Consider the following 17,419-nt stretch of genomic DNA (forward strand, 5'->3'; position numbering starts at 1 on the left):
TGCCCCCCCTACACACTTTTTTTGGTTTAAAATATCATATTAGCAAGATTATGCTGCTTAAGTTGAGAATTTTATTAGTATTGTTATCTTGATTTCTTACATGCAATTATCAGTTCACTGAAAACATTATTTCAAAATAATTTAGGATGTTATTGGGAATGGGAAAATCATATTTGCAAGCCAATTTCTCTAAAAAATATGAAGTTTGACACTTTATATTAACTGTTAGACTGGTTAAAAAAATAGTATTTTGCTTTTTTGTAATCTCAGAAAAAAAGAAGAGGAAAGGGTTTAAACAAAAAACCTCATGGCAAACTAGTTTCTATTTTTTTAATACAATGAAATCTAGTTTCTATTTTGCTAATTCAGATTTCTTTTGCTTAAATGATTTTCTGAACTCAGTAAGCAAGAATGTTTTTTTCTCATCTAATAAAAAGACTGAAAACTTTTTCAATACAATTCTAAGTTTACAGCAAAGCAGCTGTCTTCATAGTAGCTCAGCTGTGCTTCAAAGTAAATAGTACTTTTAAAGCTGATTGGGAGTTTTCAGTGATCCCATTTAAATTTAAGTAAAAGTTCACCATTAAAGCAGCCCAGTTGCCTACCAATGAGCTCCTCAGGACCTTGGGAAATGTTAGAATGGGGGATTTGAATGGGGAATTTCAGAACCAAGTATCAAGGAACCCAGCTATCCCTATTAACATCTAGGAAGTGGATGCAATATAATAATAAATTTCAAGCTTTTCCATTACCATTATTAGCACACTTCATTTTATATGTTGGAATTTACTGAGTTTTATGTTGCAAGAATTTTGAAGATTGTGTTTAAATTCCATTGTTACTATTTTCCTCATGTAATTCTTATAGGTCTGACATACACAACCAAATGAGCTCAGACTTAGTAACTTAGATTTCATTTATAACAAAAAAAACACTGCTTACTATGGAGTTCTTATACTGAAGGTCCTTTCCCCCCCCCTATTTATGTTACTACTATTGACCTTTAAAAAAATTTATACATTAGCTTTAAAAAAGTGTTGCCACAATTGAAGTATTGTGAAATAAATGGAGATGAGTCCACTGTAAGCACATAACTGCTAGAGACTGATTTATGTTTTTGTTGGCAAGTCTTTTGACCATTCTGTTATCTCTGTTTATTAAGCAAAATGTTAACCAGGACAGGTTATCACCATCATTAAACAAAAAAAATGAGCATGTGTTCGTGATTTACAGTGTTTCACTGTTCTTTTTGAAATCAGTAAAATATCGTCAAGAAAGTATTAACATGCATCTAACTGAGAGGGCCGTCTTTGAGTCTTTAAAGTTACCTCACATAAGCAGACAAACCCTACCATGTCAGACCACACAAACATTTTTAATTGTGTAGTTACAGTCAATAACCACTCCTAATCAGAACATTTCTGCATAAAGAAAATTGTGGTACACTTATAAAAACAGCCAGCTGTAACAAAATAGCCAGTGTTTTCATAGCCTTAAACTCATAAAAAAGAAACACACCTTTATACAGAAATTTTATACAGATGTAGCTTTAAAATTGATTGTAAACCAAAGGAAGACACATTGCAAACATCAATTATTTTCACATTAATTGCATAATTTTCTAAGGTGATCTATTAGTTTTATTTACCTAAGCTTATTTGCATGATAGTAAAAATTGCATACAACAATAAGAGTGAAGCTTATAGTATGAATTGCTTGGATAACATAGAGCACTTTTTATAGGCAACTGTGTAAAGCACATTTTCTCTATTTAAAACTTTTAAGACACTTTGTTTTACTGCCCATCAAAATACATTTATAAATAGAAAAGAATCAGTATGGTAACAAGAGAAGCAATATTACATTTAACGGAAACTTCCAAAAAATTAATTACAACATGGTGCTGCAGGGTCTACAAATAAATAAAGAGGACTAAATTGTGTTTCACATTTTTTCTTTTTTTTAAAAAATCATGTAACAATGAAAATGAAAAAAATTACAGTGAACTTTTATTTCCAAAATAAAAACAGATTTGAATTACGGCAGTGCCATATTATACAAGGCATTTGTTGGCATATGTCATCTTTAAGCTGCGTCCCACAGTCTATAGTTCTTCTGTAACATACAACAGGGTAACACTCTTTCTCTTTTTTTAAAATAAGGGATGAGTTTCCAAAGATCAGTGTGGAGTGTTACAGAAATAATTAAGGAAAGAAATAATTATCACAGAAGTTATAATGCTTGTTTGAGGCTCCAGAATAGTAACAACTGAAAAAAAAATCACTGATATCATGCTTCCGGGGTACACACCTCAGTGCCTCCCGTGAACACAAATTTTAATTTTTAATACCAAACAATCCTCAATGCTTCACTTGGGGCTGCCAAGCAGTTTGTAAAACAGAGTAAAACATTTAGTGCAGTCTGTCTTGTCCTTTCTCAACTTTCCTATTTGTGCAAGTTTCTGAAGATTCATTGGCCAAACAATGAACAAAGGTTTTCGAGAGAATACAAGGTGGACTTCTCGTTTTGTTAGTAAATACCACTGGCACTGCTGAATCAAAATAATACTTTTATCTCAGTCTTTCAGGTCAGCGTTAATATCTGTGTTTCCTTCAACTGCGAGCTCTTCCTCCAGCTTCACCGAGAAGAGGGTGTTGGCATTTTTATCTTGGACACTGTCCTCCAAATCCTTGAGCAGCTCCTCCTCCTTGTACTCGGCCACGTCCACCTCCAGGCCGGAGTTGTCCTTCAGTTTGCCGTGGTGCTTGAGATAGTACCGCTGGTTCTGAAAGAACTTGATTATGGTGTACTTGGGGAGGTCCAGCTGGGCGGACAGAGTCTGGATGGCCTCCTCGTCCGGGTAGAGGCCCACGTCCTGGATGAAGCTCTGCAGGATGCCCAGGGCCTCCACGGAGATCTTGGTGCGCGGCCGGGCTTTCTGCCTCTCGTCGTCCGCCTCGGCCGGCGCGGCGGCTGGCGGCTGCCGCGGGGGGAGCCGGGGCCCAGCTGGGGGCTGAGCCGGAGCAGGTGGCGGCGGCGCGGGCTGCGGCTGCGGGGGCGGTGGCGGCTGCTGGAGAGAACGAGCACAGTCAGAGCCTGCCTTCCCGACACGGCCCCCGCCCGAGGACGCGTCCTCGCAGGTAGGAGCGCGCGGGGGGCTTGGCTGGGGAGAGAGGCGCAGCCCCGCCAGGGGGCTCGCAGCCCTGGGGGAGACATCAGCACGGTGAGAACGAGAACGGAGGGACTAGGGCTTCCGGGGTAGTGGGCTTCCTCATTACCGTCAGTGGGGCCTCCGCCCTGGGCTAGCAGCCTGGCTACCTGAAGGGAGAATGCAGTGCTCCAAAAATGTGAGCCATCAAAGGCGAGGCCAGCAGAGTGAATTTTGGAGTAAGTAATCAACAAAGATTTAAAATGAAGATCGAGAAGTAAGGATTTCAAAAGCATCTTAGAAAGACATGTGTTTTGCCCCATTTCACGGGATGGTTAAAACACAGATCAAGACTAGAAAGGCTGAGTTGAATTCCAAGTAAAATAGGTAAGTGCCTACTCTTCTTCACTCCCTCTTATGAATCCAAAGGATTTTTGAGATTCACACATTTCTGAATTTTCTACTAAATAGTTATGATTTGATACACGTACAATTTCTTACCAAACTGCACTAGGTTAACACTGCAAGTTTTTTGTTACCGCAAAGGTTCAAACCCAGTAACGGCTAGCAAACTGTTTTGTTTATAGCAAACTCAGATGTGATTAGGATTTAAAGTTCGTGTATAGAGATACTTTTTCATGATTAGTATCTGTATGTGCTGTAATTCCCATACACGATTATACACAACAAATGTGTGACACAGCATACTGTACACTCCATACATGTAATTCTTATCAGCAGAGCAAATCAACCTGAGTAAGCAGCAAAATGCTAGACCATGTATACTGTGCCTAAGTGTTTCCTTTTATCCTCTTAAGAAGCAATTTTATTAAGAACAATTTACATTTTCAAACAAGTACTATTTTTATTAACATATACCTTTCTCTTTTTGTTTTTGCTAAACAGTAAGTTTTTCAGGCTTTCACGATTATTTTAGTGCTTGATATCCTAAGGGATTCTCTTTTTCAATTTATCTTTAATACATACTCAAGGATTTTTTCCCTAGTGGATGGATAACCCTATTATTGTTTTTAGCTATATATATGTATCTTTTTCCCCCACACTAATACCAAGAAATAATGCAGGTGATTCAACAAAGATAGTAGAATTTTAAGACTCTGGAAGGCAACGGCATTTTCTCTTGGAGGGAAAAACTAAAAACATCCCCTTAGATTTAACAGAAATCAGTCATACAGCTCAAGTTCAATTTCAACACACTTCAGACACAACTGGGGCCATAAGAATGCCAAGAAACCACTGGATCCCACAGCTTCCCAACCTATGTTCACAGGGCAGCTCCCCCAGAGGATGAATGGAGACAGGTCCCGCAAGCGAGGCCCAAGGACACCCCTGCCGGCACAGTGGTCTCTGGCCACTGCCAGGGCTAGCACGCCTGAAAATGCTGACCAGAGGAGTAGGTCTCTACACCGCCCCCTCTTGGTCTCCCCCTCCTGCCGGCAGAGGCAGCCTGTGCCCGCTCACCTGAGGAGCAGCACTGCCCCATGGTGCCGGGGTCAGCAGGCCTGGCAAGGGAAGGCCTCTAGACTCTGCTTTCCCAAGGGTGGTGGGCAAGGGGCTCTGGGGGCAAACAGACATGCCTCCCCCCTAACCTGTGTTCTGTGAGGGTGTGGGGAAACAGCTATGAGGGGACGGAAGGGCCATGGAGTCAGAAGCAAGACTCCAGTTAGGTTTCCTGCCCCTCCTCTTTTTGCACAGAATCCAAGGTGCATAGCTGTGATTGTACAAATTTCCTCCATAGAAACAGCAGTCATTCCTTTCCTAGGGGACAGTATTGGTATTGATTTTAAAATAGGTGGTATTTTTAAAAGATAACAAAAAAAATTTAAGCTCTCCCACACAAGACAACCTATTCTAACAAAGACACACTTGCCAAACAGTAAGTATAAAAGGGGGTTCTTTATGCCACTTTACGGGGTGGGGAGATGAGGGGGGAAGAACACAATACAATGTTGGAAAAAGTGTGTTAATTCTTTTATCCCCCTGACCAGGATGGCAGTGTATTGTTATATCTTGCTAGAAAGCCTATGTTTAGACTGATGGGAAGAAGAGAAACGTTACTTTCCCTAAGTTCAAAGCTGTTGACTTCGTGCTGCACTGAACTGGCCGAGGTAAACGAACCTGAATCTGCTCTGCAGGAACGTGGATGATGTGGGGCGGCCTGTCGCCATGGTGATGCACTGCATTGCTCTCCTGCTCATAAATGGCATCCCGTTCTGGCTGAGGAAGACTGAGGAACCTCCGGATCATGGAGAGGTTCTCCCACAGCGTCCTGTTCTCTGGAGAAGGGTCTTCCTTCCAGCGTAACAGCTCACACAGCCACCCCTTAGAGACAAGAGCACAACAGATCAGTTTATGCCTGCGGGGTGCTGACATATTCCATTAGGAGCTGAAAGACAAGAAGACCCTGTAAAGTCAACTTTTTTTAAAAGCTCAAAACACTCCAATCTGCTTAAAAAAAAAAACTCTTTAAAACCTGTTAAGAGAAAATAGTAGTGGCTGTCCAGGAGGCAGGCTGTTTCTAATAAATGTTGAGATTTGCATCTTAAAGAAGGGTCATATTTTTTGGACTGCAAGGGCAAGACGCATCTACTGTGGACTCTGCAGCATGCATAACTGGAGGAAAGCTGAGCTGAGTGGGACATTTCTAGTCTTGCCTGACTTTCTTGTCTCATGAGAGGCCATCTGTGGTCCTGAGGATTTTTAAGAGACAGGACAAATATTTAGAATAATTTTCTTCCTAAAAGGATTCCCTAAGTTTGTAATTTTTGTATTAGAAAGGAAACTATGTATGAGTATTTGTCTATGTACATTTGTGTGTGTGAAAGAAAGAACACTCAACTGTGTGAGCAGTGGGTCCAATGTAAAGCATGATGATTAGCATGGGCATTTGAGTAATTCTTCTAGAAAGAACTTTTCAAAGACACCTTGGAGTCCTGTTTTTCTGTCCACTGTGATCTGCGTATGTGATTCGTCAGGCAAGAATTTTCATAGACTTCCTGGACTAAGAAAGAAATGTAGAATGAATGCCAAGACCTCAACCTCAGTTTCTGATCCTCAGATTATCTATGGAGAACTGAATGGCCCAAAACAGGGCACACTGTCTAACATTTTCTAATCATCATCTCCAACCTTCTTCACTGGGGCTGCCGTGATGGCCTGGGCAGTGGGGTGGAGGGAGAGGGTGTCCCCCTGACACCCCTCAGTTCACTCTCTAGGGATGGCCCACTCCACTGGTCTTGCTCCTTCCACCATCACTGCAGACTTCCCGAGACCATACTGTCACTGGTCTCCTACACCTCTTCCCTCCTCCCTCACTCCTTCCAGGTCCCTCACCAACCATGAACACCTGACTCCCTGTCTCAGTCTCTGCGTTAGGAACTGGATCTAAAACAAAAGGGTTACTTGGAAATTGCAAGTAAAGTAGCTGGATGGGAATGCAAACAGTACTATTTCTTCTTATTTTTTCTGTTAGCACTAATTACAGGGAATTTCTTTTTAATGTTACCTTTGGGGTGAGAACAGTGAATGGTCTGACTTCCCTCCTTCTCAAACTGAACCATTGGAAAGAATTCTCCTTCTAACTGCAATACACAGTGGGAAGAAGCAAGGCCCATTCTCCCCACAATAGCCTATTTGAGAGATTTTAAGAGAAAAGACAGAGGACTGATTAGCTTCCCAAAGTCCCCACACTAACTAAGCCAAGGTTGACTGCTTGAAACCTCCTGAGATCTACTAATTCCCTAAAAGGCCTTTGATTCTCTATTCAACAGGTCTTTTATTTAAACAAATGTGTACCTGGGGAAGGCCATGCAATCATGCACTCATTCAATGCCAGTGAATGCATAATCCAAGGCTAAGAGGGCAGGCAGTAAACAGAAGATTTGCCTGAAACACTATTATTAAATAAAATAATAAATAATAATTGTGATTTCAGTGTCTGCTTCTCTTGTAAGTATGGCAATTCTATGCTTATTTCCAGAATAGTATGATAGTATGACTATTTTAGCTCTCCCTATATAAGTACAATATTAACTATAAAATTCTAAGTATGAGACCCACTTGCCTATGGTGCCTTGGAGATGTTTCTTTAGTTCTTACTGGCAAATACTTGCTATCTGGATTAGGCATGAAGATATTTCATATTTTCCTGGATCTAAGGTTTTCTTATAGCTCACCTCTCAGTTCTGATGCTGTACCGGTTTTAGATGTACATCTTCCTAAAGGCTTGAGTATTCACTGTGGCTAAGATCACTTGCCTCCTCCCCCTTGTCTCCATTCCTCAGCTATGGCAACTGACAGGCCCCCATGCCTATTTATGGCAAATCACTGCAATAGTATTTACCTTTCAAGAGATGTTAGGAGGTTCATAAAGAACAGAACAAAAAAGCTTTTTTTCTTACTTAGCTAGTATTACATTATTGCAATAAGTGCTAAACACTGAACATCTAAAAATTTTTTAAGAAACAAATGCTTGTAGATTCTGTAGTAAGTTATATATGATGGCTGATTTTTTTCTGCTATTGTATTGTCATCAGTGAGAAGAGCCCTGAGTTGTCTTTCTCCCCACTCCCCATTAATATATCTCCTGAGAGAGAGAATTCTCATTATGCAGTAGTGGCTTTCTCCCCCCTCTCTTTTTGGGGGCTTTCTTTCTTTCCCGCATATGAACACACACACCGAATATATATCATGTGCATACTTTCCCCTAATCAGCCTAATATGCATAATCTATAAATCCATGCTCATGTTTTAAGTGTCCAATGAAGTTTGGAACACTGTTGTGAACCTGCTTTATTTTTCTCTGTGTTTCTTCAGGGATCTTTGTTTTAAAGCAATAAAATCATTACCTTTGCTTTAAAAAAAAGAAAAGAAAAAGAAACAAATGCTTGTAACTAAAAATTGCTAAAAGTTAAATTAAAAATAATTCACATAAGAAAGCTCCTTGGAGAGAGCTGAACAACTCCAGTAATTTTTCAAATCCTTCAGAAACTTTTTAAAGTAACAGAGATCAGTTAGCATTCGGATATATGTGAAAAAGCATGTGGGTCCCAGATGTTCTTTGGAAAAGAAAATCATTAGTTCCTTTAAAACGGCTAATAATGATAGCTAATTCTTAAACAATCCCACTCATGCTGGTTTAACAAATATTTCAGAAAAAGCACCCTGTCTCATTCAACAAATATTTTGCTCATATTGTCACTTCTGTGTCTCTATACTTATGAGATGGGTCCTTATTTTTATTAATTGCCCATGACTAACATAACATTTCCAGTAGTTTGCTATTAACCTCTGCCATTAAGTAATACTTCTAATTCCTTATCTGAAAATAATATGATGAATTATAAGTCTGAAGCATGTCTCTGCTAGCCTTTCAAGAGACTCGACGATTTTAAGAGACTGAAATCAAATGCTTCTTAGAAAAATATTTAACGGTGCAGCTGGGAACTGTTAGTTCTACAAGGGTATTCCAAAAAAATCAAAAGGGGCTGAGGGAGTACTTTGCTTGATATGTGTATCTCTTAAAAAATAATGGAAAACAGACATTTTGACATGCTAGCTAGCTCTTTGTCAGTAGAGATAAACTGGCTCATTCCCAATTTACACTGGCAAAAATAAGATTCGTTTATTTTAATACTATTTAAATACCTTGAAATATTCTAATATTCTAACTACCTAAAAATCCTACTGATTGAGACTATTAATGGTGATTGAGACTATTAATGGTGACAATAATCTGAGCTATGTTTTGCAGAAAGTGACTTAAAAAGCCAAATACTAATTCCTCAATGCCTTTTTTTCTAGGTCGCTTTTCTACAAATGGTATTTAGAGCAAATAAACTTGGGAGGACAATGAACATGTCAGAATATTGGTAATATTTGACAAGTAATCATGATTCTCCTAGGTACTGTATTGGTTTTTAAAGGATAAATGTATATAGATTTACTTGGCAGAGGAGAGTCACGAATGAAATGCAGCACTTTGTTGCAAAATGTGAACATAATTACATTTTTAAAGGAGATCTCCGGGACTTGAAATAAGGTAAGATCATAGATAGGAGTAGGCAACTGCTCTCAAAATTAAACAGATCACAACTGTTGTGAACAGTAGAAAAGACAGGAGACTAACAGCCTTAAAATAATGAGACTGATCCATTCTCAGAAAACTAAAATGGTACAAGGAACAACCTAAACTTTAAATGTAGTAAATTTGCCAAGCAACATTACACTGCATATAAAGAGGGCAAAATATAAACAGTAGCCACATGTAAATAAATTAGTAAAACTTTCAGGATGTTACTACTTTTCAAACTGACAAAGTTTAATTTGACACCTTCTGTTCTAAACCCTTTGTTTCTATTCAAAATCACGCCTTGAGCTGTTGCTATCAATCACAGCGCTCCCCCTATTACTTAAAAAAACTGGCATGAACCCTGAATAAGCTGAAAATGCCATGCAGATGAATTCTGAGATAATATGTTCAAACCTGTTATATACAACACAAATCCTGTAAAGTTATGTATTGTAAACCTACATTTATTGAGAACTAAAAGTCTTAAATCCATCTGCCACAAAGGAAATACTGTTATGTACTTTATAGTAACCAAGAGCCATCTGCAAATGTCTTGCTACCGTAAGCAAGAAAATGGTGCAGAAGATGCTAAACCCGAGACTGCATGAAATAAATAACATTCTTTTGACTGCTTTTAGTTAGGGATCTATTAAAGAAATGTAAGATCGGGGAAAAAAGGAAAAGAGAAAATGCAGAATGACTGCCAAAACAGGTCCTGAAAAAAAGCAAAACAAACTCAATGATAACACAATGGCAATTTATTATGGTCCATGAAACACATGACTGTATGCTCATTTTAAAGGAAAAATTAGCAGTTCTAAATTCAATATTCTAATGATGTGCTTTACTGACAGAATCTTGTTGTACCACATTTAAATAAAAATTCTGGCACCTTCATCCCTCAGCTGCTAATTTCCAACCAAACTCAATCTCTGATTTCCACTTCACTCTTTTCAGAACAGTTAATTCAAACCAATTCACTTCTAACATTTTAACGGGTAAGGGGTACACAATGATTTTAATTCAGTCAGGAAAATAACCTCCTTTCATGAATGAATTTCTTGTACCTATATAGCCTCACACATAAAAAGAGAACCCTTAGAGAGCCTGTTCTGTGACAAAGCTGGGATCATGTAACACAACTAATTTTCCAGGGAAAAGAGGCTTTAGTAGTCTCTCAGAAAAAAACTCATTTAATACAGCATATAGATATGTATATATTATTGTTATGTACATATACATTTTAAACCCAAGAGCTACAGAAAAAGAAAATGACAAATAATTCTTGCTGCAACTAAGAAGGAAGCATACATTTTAAAAAACAGAATGGTAATTTGAGTTCTAAAAAGCTAACCTTTTATAGTCTGTATTTATTCCCCCTCTCACCCTCATCTTTTATGTGTTATTTGCAAGAGTATTTTGTTCCAATCTCTGGGGCATACAGTATATAAAAGAAATCAATCTAAATAGGGATGTATTTGATACAAACATTTTAGTAGAAAGCATGAATTACATTTTAGCAAGTAGTAGGAACAAGGATTAAGCACATAATCTAGCAAATAGTTCTTCTAACAAAAACTAGAGTATTGTAGACTAAACTAAACCAGGCATTTTGAATGAGTACATTTTCAACAACTATAAAGCTATCAATTTATCATTCAGCAAATAATGTTCTACTTTTTAAAGAATCGGCCCACAAACATACTAATAGAAGGCAATTCATTCATTTATTTATTTACAAAGCTGTCGGCACGTAAGGGTTAATCTCATACCAATGTTCCATAAACTGGGAAGGAAAATGTGTTCTGATTGCCAGAGTGACAGATTCTTTCACCTTTAGCATAAAGGGTTAAAATATCCCACAAGATGCCAAGTGACTAATGTTTTAAACCACCCCTATAACATTTCAGAAGGGTTCCATTTTCACACTTTTTGTGCTTTTAACACACTGCATCAAATACAGTATTAAAACAAATTACTTCTTTGGGGCCTTAATGCAGACACACATAGGGCCTAATGGAGGCACAACCCCGCTTCTAGGTACCAGGCCCGGATGCTTCCCACATCCACTTCTAACATTTTCTTGAGAACAATCATAGCACTTTGAACAGTGAGAAACAAAACAAAATGGCAAAGCATTACTGAGAGCATTTTAAATTATTTACTAGGTTAAAAGGGTGAAATGATACTTTAAATACATCAAATTTCATCATCCAGGCCATATTTTGGTGGCAAAGTGGTATTGATCTTTCCAAATGCTTAAAATTAACTATTTTTCAGAAGGTCATTATCTGATTTAAAGGCATTACAGTTGAGGGCAAGAAGCAACGTACTTTTTTTTTCCCCATTCAAATCATCATATAACTTAATATAAACCATCCCATCATGTCCTGTAATAAAAACACTTACCTTAAGATGTTATTCTTGACCTATTAACCTTTAAATGTTATGAAGTTCTTTAGAAGAAAAACCTTTGCCTAAAGCAGATTATTTCATAACATAATGAGAGGCCCCCACCATTAACATTAATAAAGATATATGTTCTCATCTATGGAATTAGTAGGAAATACACTAATCTTCCTCCCCAGTTTAATAACACCCACTTGTGGACGGTGAAGAGAAGATCAGCAGGTGCTGGGAGGAACTTTTCCTGCTAAGTTAACACTGAAGAAAACATAGGTAACAAATGTGGAGACATACAAGTAAATGCATTTTCTATTTTAAAAGGAGCAAATTATATCCACTTTCCTCAAAGATGGGTTTTAAAAAGAAACATACTTAAATGGAATATACTTGTGTGTGCATATGTAACCCCAAAAATAGTTACTTTCAGTATATATATTACATATATATACTCTGAGAAATAATGTTTTTCCCTTAATCTAAGATGTGTTTTTGACATTACATAATTAGTGACATGATCTGGTTCCCGTTTGACTTTTTTATACTCTGCCTTAAAATCTTAAGAAAGGTATGATTTCTGAAACTTGTATTGGCTAAAAAAAAAAGTCATGATATACATTTAAATTATTACTATTTTTAAACTTCTGAACTGTTACTATTTTAAACTCTCCAGTTTACGAGATTCAGTATCCTAGCCAAAATTTTCTGGGTTTCCATATCATGGTATAATAGGACATAAAATGACTATCCATAAATTTCTCACAAATAAATTTTTGCCATTTTATCTTTAAGAGGTTAAACACATCCAACAAAGTTTCTGAAGGTTTGCTATTAGCAAAAAGAAATAAATGTTTACACAATCTGGGGGAAGTGCTCATTAAAATTTAGTCAATTTAGAATGAATATTTGGAATCATTGGTAAATGATCTTTAGTTTTCAATTTTGCTGAAAACTTAATCAAGTAAAAAACCAGAAAACTGTTTTCTATGGTATTTATGTTCACTTTTTTCTACCATCTCAAAGCCACTGCCTTTAAGGCATACGTAAGTATGGTATTTTTTCTTTTGTTACAGATTGTCTGGTGTATAACAAGGTTATCAGATCACAATTTGGCCAGAATAGATAAAAAGAGTTCTCACTTAAAAAGGATGTCAGGCAAGTAGTTCTCATATTTTAAAGAATATTTTTAGGAATGAGAATCTGCACAGAGGTAAAAGGAGGAATTAAATAAAACTATAAAATTCTAGACAACAATTTAAACTAGTCTAGCAAGGAGATAATCTCACAATTTGGCTGAAATAGAGAATTTCCAAAGAAAGCTTTAATTTTCTTTTTAAAACACTGCATTTGGAAGATATCTAATTGAAAAGTTTAATTTTTCCATATACTTCATATACTAACCTGCCTTCAAGATAAGTTTCCTCAAAGCTTATACAAAGCAAATAAAAATCTGGTTTATCTCTGATACTTGAATATGAACTTCGAAAAAGAATGTTTTTCCCTTAATCTAAGATGTATTTTTGACATTATGTAATTTTTAGTAACATGATTTGGTTCCTGTTTGACATTTACACACTCTGCCTTAAAATCTTAAGTTTTTATTGTCTCTTCACTTTTCATAGACAGTCATTAAAAAATAGAAAAGTCAATACTCCCAAGGTTCATGTTATGCTACTTTGATCAATTTTAGCTTTGCCTCTATAATAAAGAATCATCTATTCCTTTCCATTCTGCTCACCACTGACTTGACAGCACTGGTGCACCTCTTCCTTGAATTGTGCTCTTAGGTACCCAACATTCTTTCTAATTACTTCCAATGGACAATTATTCTGATTTCTGAACAGAAAAGCTTTAGAGTAATCATTCCTTTTCCTTTCTTAGGGGAGAAAGTACACCAATGATGGCTAGAGCTTTGATGAATAATGAGAGAGCAAGTGCTATCATATAGAGCTGTGATTCCTATAAAAGGCGAAGAAATACAGTGTCTAACTTAGCCTAAAAAATTCCTGGAAGGTAAATATTCAGGTTTAATTAAGCTTCCTTGAACCCCCTCAGCCATTTTTGAGATTCTCTTAGAAAGGAATGCTAGGATGAAAAGCATTGCTCTGGTCTTCTGCTTTCAAACTGCCCAAAGTTATTTTGTGGCTCAACTGACCTTTACAGGTTTCCTGTGGCAGAGAAAAAGTTCACCCTTGCTATAGAGCTGCACTACAGATTCCTCTCACTTACATTCATGTCCTAATTCACTGGACTATTTATTAGATGCTGTCCAACTCTGCCCCACATTCTGTTCTCCATTCCTTGTACTGTTCTCTAACAGGAAAGCCCTTTTCCTTTTTTCTGCTCATCCAAATACTAACTCTCCTTCAAGCCATACTCCAGCACCTCAGTATACCAATTAAGGGTTAGGTCCCATAGAGGATGTGAACTCGAGCAAATGACTTTTCTGAACCTCAGATCCTCCTCTATAAAGTACAGATAATAACAGTATTAATCTCACAGGACTCATAGGATTGTGGTTGGTAAAAAATGAAATAGAATACATTCAGCCCAGTGCCTGGTCCATGGTGACTATAAAAAGACCTGATGAACTTAACTCAAAGTACTTGCCTTGAAGTACTCATAATATATACTGAGAAGATCTGGTTTGACATTATAAGTCTTTGCTGATGAGGAATGATACTGATTCGGCTTTGAAGAATGGGCAATATTTAAAGTAGAGAGAGAGAATGAAAAAAAGAGTCAGATGCATTAGCGATGTGCTAGGAAGACCAGATGCTTTCAAATTGACTATGCTTACAATCCACTGTGACCCCATCTCCTCTATGTCCGGTACTTCTAAGATGTATTTGTTAAGTCACCCTGGTTTTTAATTTGAATTCCTGTAACTGAATACCTACCAGCTCTGTAACTTTGGTCAAGTACCTAAAATTCTCTACAGCTCCATTTTCTCCTCCACAAAATGCGTGTAATCTTACGACCATTAATAGGTTTGTGGGAATTAATTGAGATAATTCATGCAAGGGGCTTGACACAGTGAAGAGTATGATGAATCTCAGGTATTAATTGTTTTTATTATTGCTGTCATTATCACAAAAATAATCCAAAGGAATTTGAATATCTAGGGAGTTAATGAAAATAATTCAGTTACCATTTTTTAACCACAGCTCAGCGTGAACCTAGCATCTCCCTCCTACAAACCAGGTTCTCTCCTATGTAGTTTAACTCAATTAATAGCATCACCACCCACCCAGTCACCTGGGCTGAAAGGATGTTATTTGAAGTATAAATTGGTATAATCTTTCTGAAGGGCAATGTGAAAATGTTGAATGTAGAAATGTCTGGCAATCACCTTTAAAATACAAATGCCTTTTTTGATCCAATAATTCTCCTTCTGAGAACTTATCCTAAGGAGATTATAATTGAAGATATATACAAATATTTAAGTATAATAATGTTCACATTAGCATTATCTGTGATAGCATAAGGAGAATATAATAAATACCCATCAAAAGGGAATTAAAATGTGTGTATAGGATACATATATATGCCTATACACAAATACATATATATATACATATATACATATGTACATACATACATATATGTGTGTGTATAAAGAACACAAATCACACTATTTCTAGTTAACTGAGATTATGGGTATTTTTTATGTTCTTCTAGTTGCATTTCAATAATTTTTCTATAGTTAATATGTTGTTTTTTAATAACAATAATAAAAATATAGCAAACAATTTCACTTAAAAATCTGATTTTTATCTTTTCCTCCAAAAGTAAACAGTCATGAATTCCTGTCAATTCTAATCCTTCAGAACGTTTCTTGAATTGTTTCCTTCTTTTCCATTCCAGTTCTGCTAATAAGGCCTTCAGCATTCTTCCATGAACTCATGATGGGTTACTTTATTGCAGTCCACCCATCTCTGTATCTGAGTCACATTTGTCTTAAATACATCAACACAAACAGCCTTTTGAATGGCACATGCTTCACTTCCCTTCACCCAAGGGTCCTGGAGAAGCCTGTGGCTCACACTTCAATGAGTGTGAAAATCTAGCAAAAAGTTCCCTGCAACACACTGAAGTGGCAGTAAACTGGGGAACAAAGATATTAAAATGTTACCCTCTAGGCCTCTTAGCTAGTGCAAGAAACCGTATGCCTCTGTAATTCCGAGGGCATCATGTATTGCAGCAAAGTCCAACAACTTACAAGGATGTTGTTGCATTTCAAAGAAATAAGATTCAAACTGAGTTCCACTGACTAGGTTTAAGGAGGCAGGGAAGTACTATTAAAGGCTTCTGTCAAAGACAAACACATTTGATTGTTTAAAGAAGCTTAATGGGACACTTCATTTTTTCCCAATCCCTCAACCCAAATAAGTATGTGCTCTTATGCTGTAATGTAGTGAAGCAAATTTCTTAGCATGTTGCATTCTAAAGTCACTATTAAAATTTAAATACTTTTCCATTCAAAATTATGAAGATCACTAAGAAAAATGTTCAATCACATGCCATGTGAAAATATAAAACTACAAAAATATGAACTTAAAAGATGAGTAATTTTTAGGTGACAATTTACCTGATACAGTAGTTTGCTTACTTATTAAAAGTAATTTACTACCAGGTTATTTTTTTAAACAAATATTTCTGCCATTGCATTTTTAGTTGATTTATATAAAACTTTTCAACACTGCACATATCTCCTAAAATGAGCTATACGGCCTATTATGCATATTTAGGTGTTGGGAATTAAAAATTTAAATCTTCCCTCTATGATATTCTAGGAGAGATAACAAAGAATTTTTAAAACCAGGGGAAGGCAACCTGGGATTGTAAAAGTTATGGGACTCATATCCTAAGAGGAACAATCAAGCGGGCAGGGTCATAATGAGCTCCCAAGTTGCTTATGATTTTGCTGATAAAATAACACCCAGTTTGTGGCCAAAAACCACATCATTTTATCCATTATGCAAACCTACTAATCAGGTTGGCTTAACTGAGAAACTCAAATCTTGTGATTCATAAGCAGACATTAAAAAAAGAAAGCATAAATATTACCAGAAGCATCATGTGGCTCCCAGTGACAAAGGCTGGGTTATAATTTTACTAATGAAAAGAGACAAGGGAGGCTGGGGCTCTGCACAGGCCGTTCGAGTCACTCCTCGCAACCGCTGATCCTGATTTACACCTGGGGGAAGCAATCTCAGAGGGCCCTAGGGGCTGGAAGACACGAGGGCGGAGGCTGACCTTCCTCTGACTTTTGAGGCTCCCCACCATGGACTCCCTTAGGAATATGTAGCTTTGTGAGGGCAAAGTTGAAAGCAGATGAAATTATATATTTTTATCCTGCACAGAATTTACCATATCCCTTTTGTGCCACGGACCCCTCTGGTGTCTGGATGATGCCTTCAGAAGAATTTATGTGCCTGAAATAAAATACTTATGATTATGAAGAAAACTAATGATACTGAAATACGGTCATCAAAAATATATGTGATTCCTTATCAGCACACAAAATAATGACATCGAGCAACAGATCTAGCAACCACTTATAATTTTATAGCGATGAGCAAAAATACTTCGAGGTATCTCCAATAATTTAATGAGAAACAAAAACATTTCTGGTTTTTACTGGTGACAAATTCATAGGCATTGCTAATACTGTAATTTGTTGCCAATACTGATAATTGAATAAAATGTCAAATTTCAATGGGACGTTAGTGAAAATAAAGTTTTTTTTTTCTATCCAAGTTCATGGATCCCTT

The 17,419-nt window shown here is 37.0% G+C and overlaps 1 protein-coding gene across 8 annotated transcripts in view; it reads right to left on the minus strand.

Annotated features, from left to right (window-relative positions):
• Positions 1 to 1,108: 1,108 nt before the first annotated feature.
• The window catches only part of SATB1 (SATB homeobox 1), a 94,669-nt gene continuing 78,358 nt past the window's right edge, over positions 1,109 to 17,419 (minus strand). For 6 of the 8 annotated variants that reach the window (XM_036996285.2, XM_036996282.2, XM_036996286.2 and 3 more), the window contains 2 exons: positions 5,288 to 5,491; positions 1,109 to 3,070 (listed from right to left, as the gene is read on the minus strand). In XM_036996285.2, coding sequence (XP_036852180.1) covers positions 2,576 to 3,070; positions 5,288 to 5,491 — 699 coding nt within the window. In that variant the 3' untranslated portion in view covers positions 1,109 to 2,575. Of the gene's footprint in view, positions 3,101 to 4,630; positions 4,727 to 5,287; positions 5,492 to 17,419 lie in introns of all 8 variants that reach the window. The other 2 variants (XM_073223786.1, XM_073223785.1) reach the window with 2 other exon arrangements.

The sequence above is a fragment of the Manis javanica genome, chromosome 15, assembly GCF_040802235.1.
Source record: "Manis javanica isolate MJ-LG chromosome 15, MJ_LKY, whole genome shotgun sequence".
In the NCBI taxonomy this organism is placed as follows: domain Eukaryota; kingdom Metazoa; phylum Chordata; class Mammalia; order Pholidota; family Manidae; genus Manis; species Manis javanica.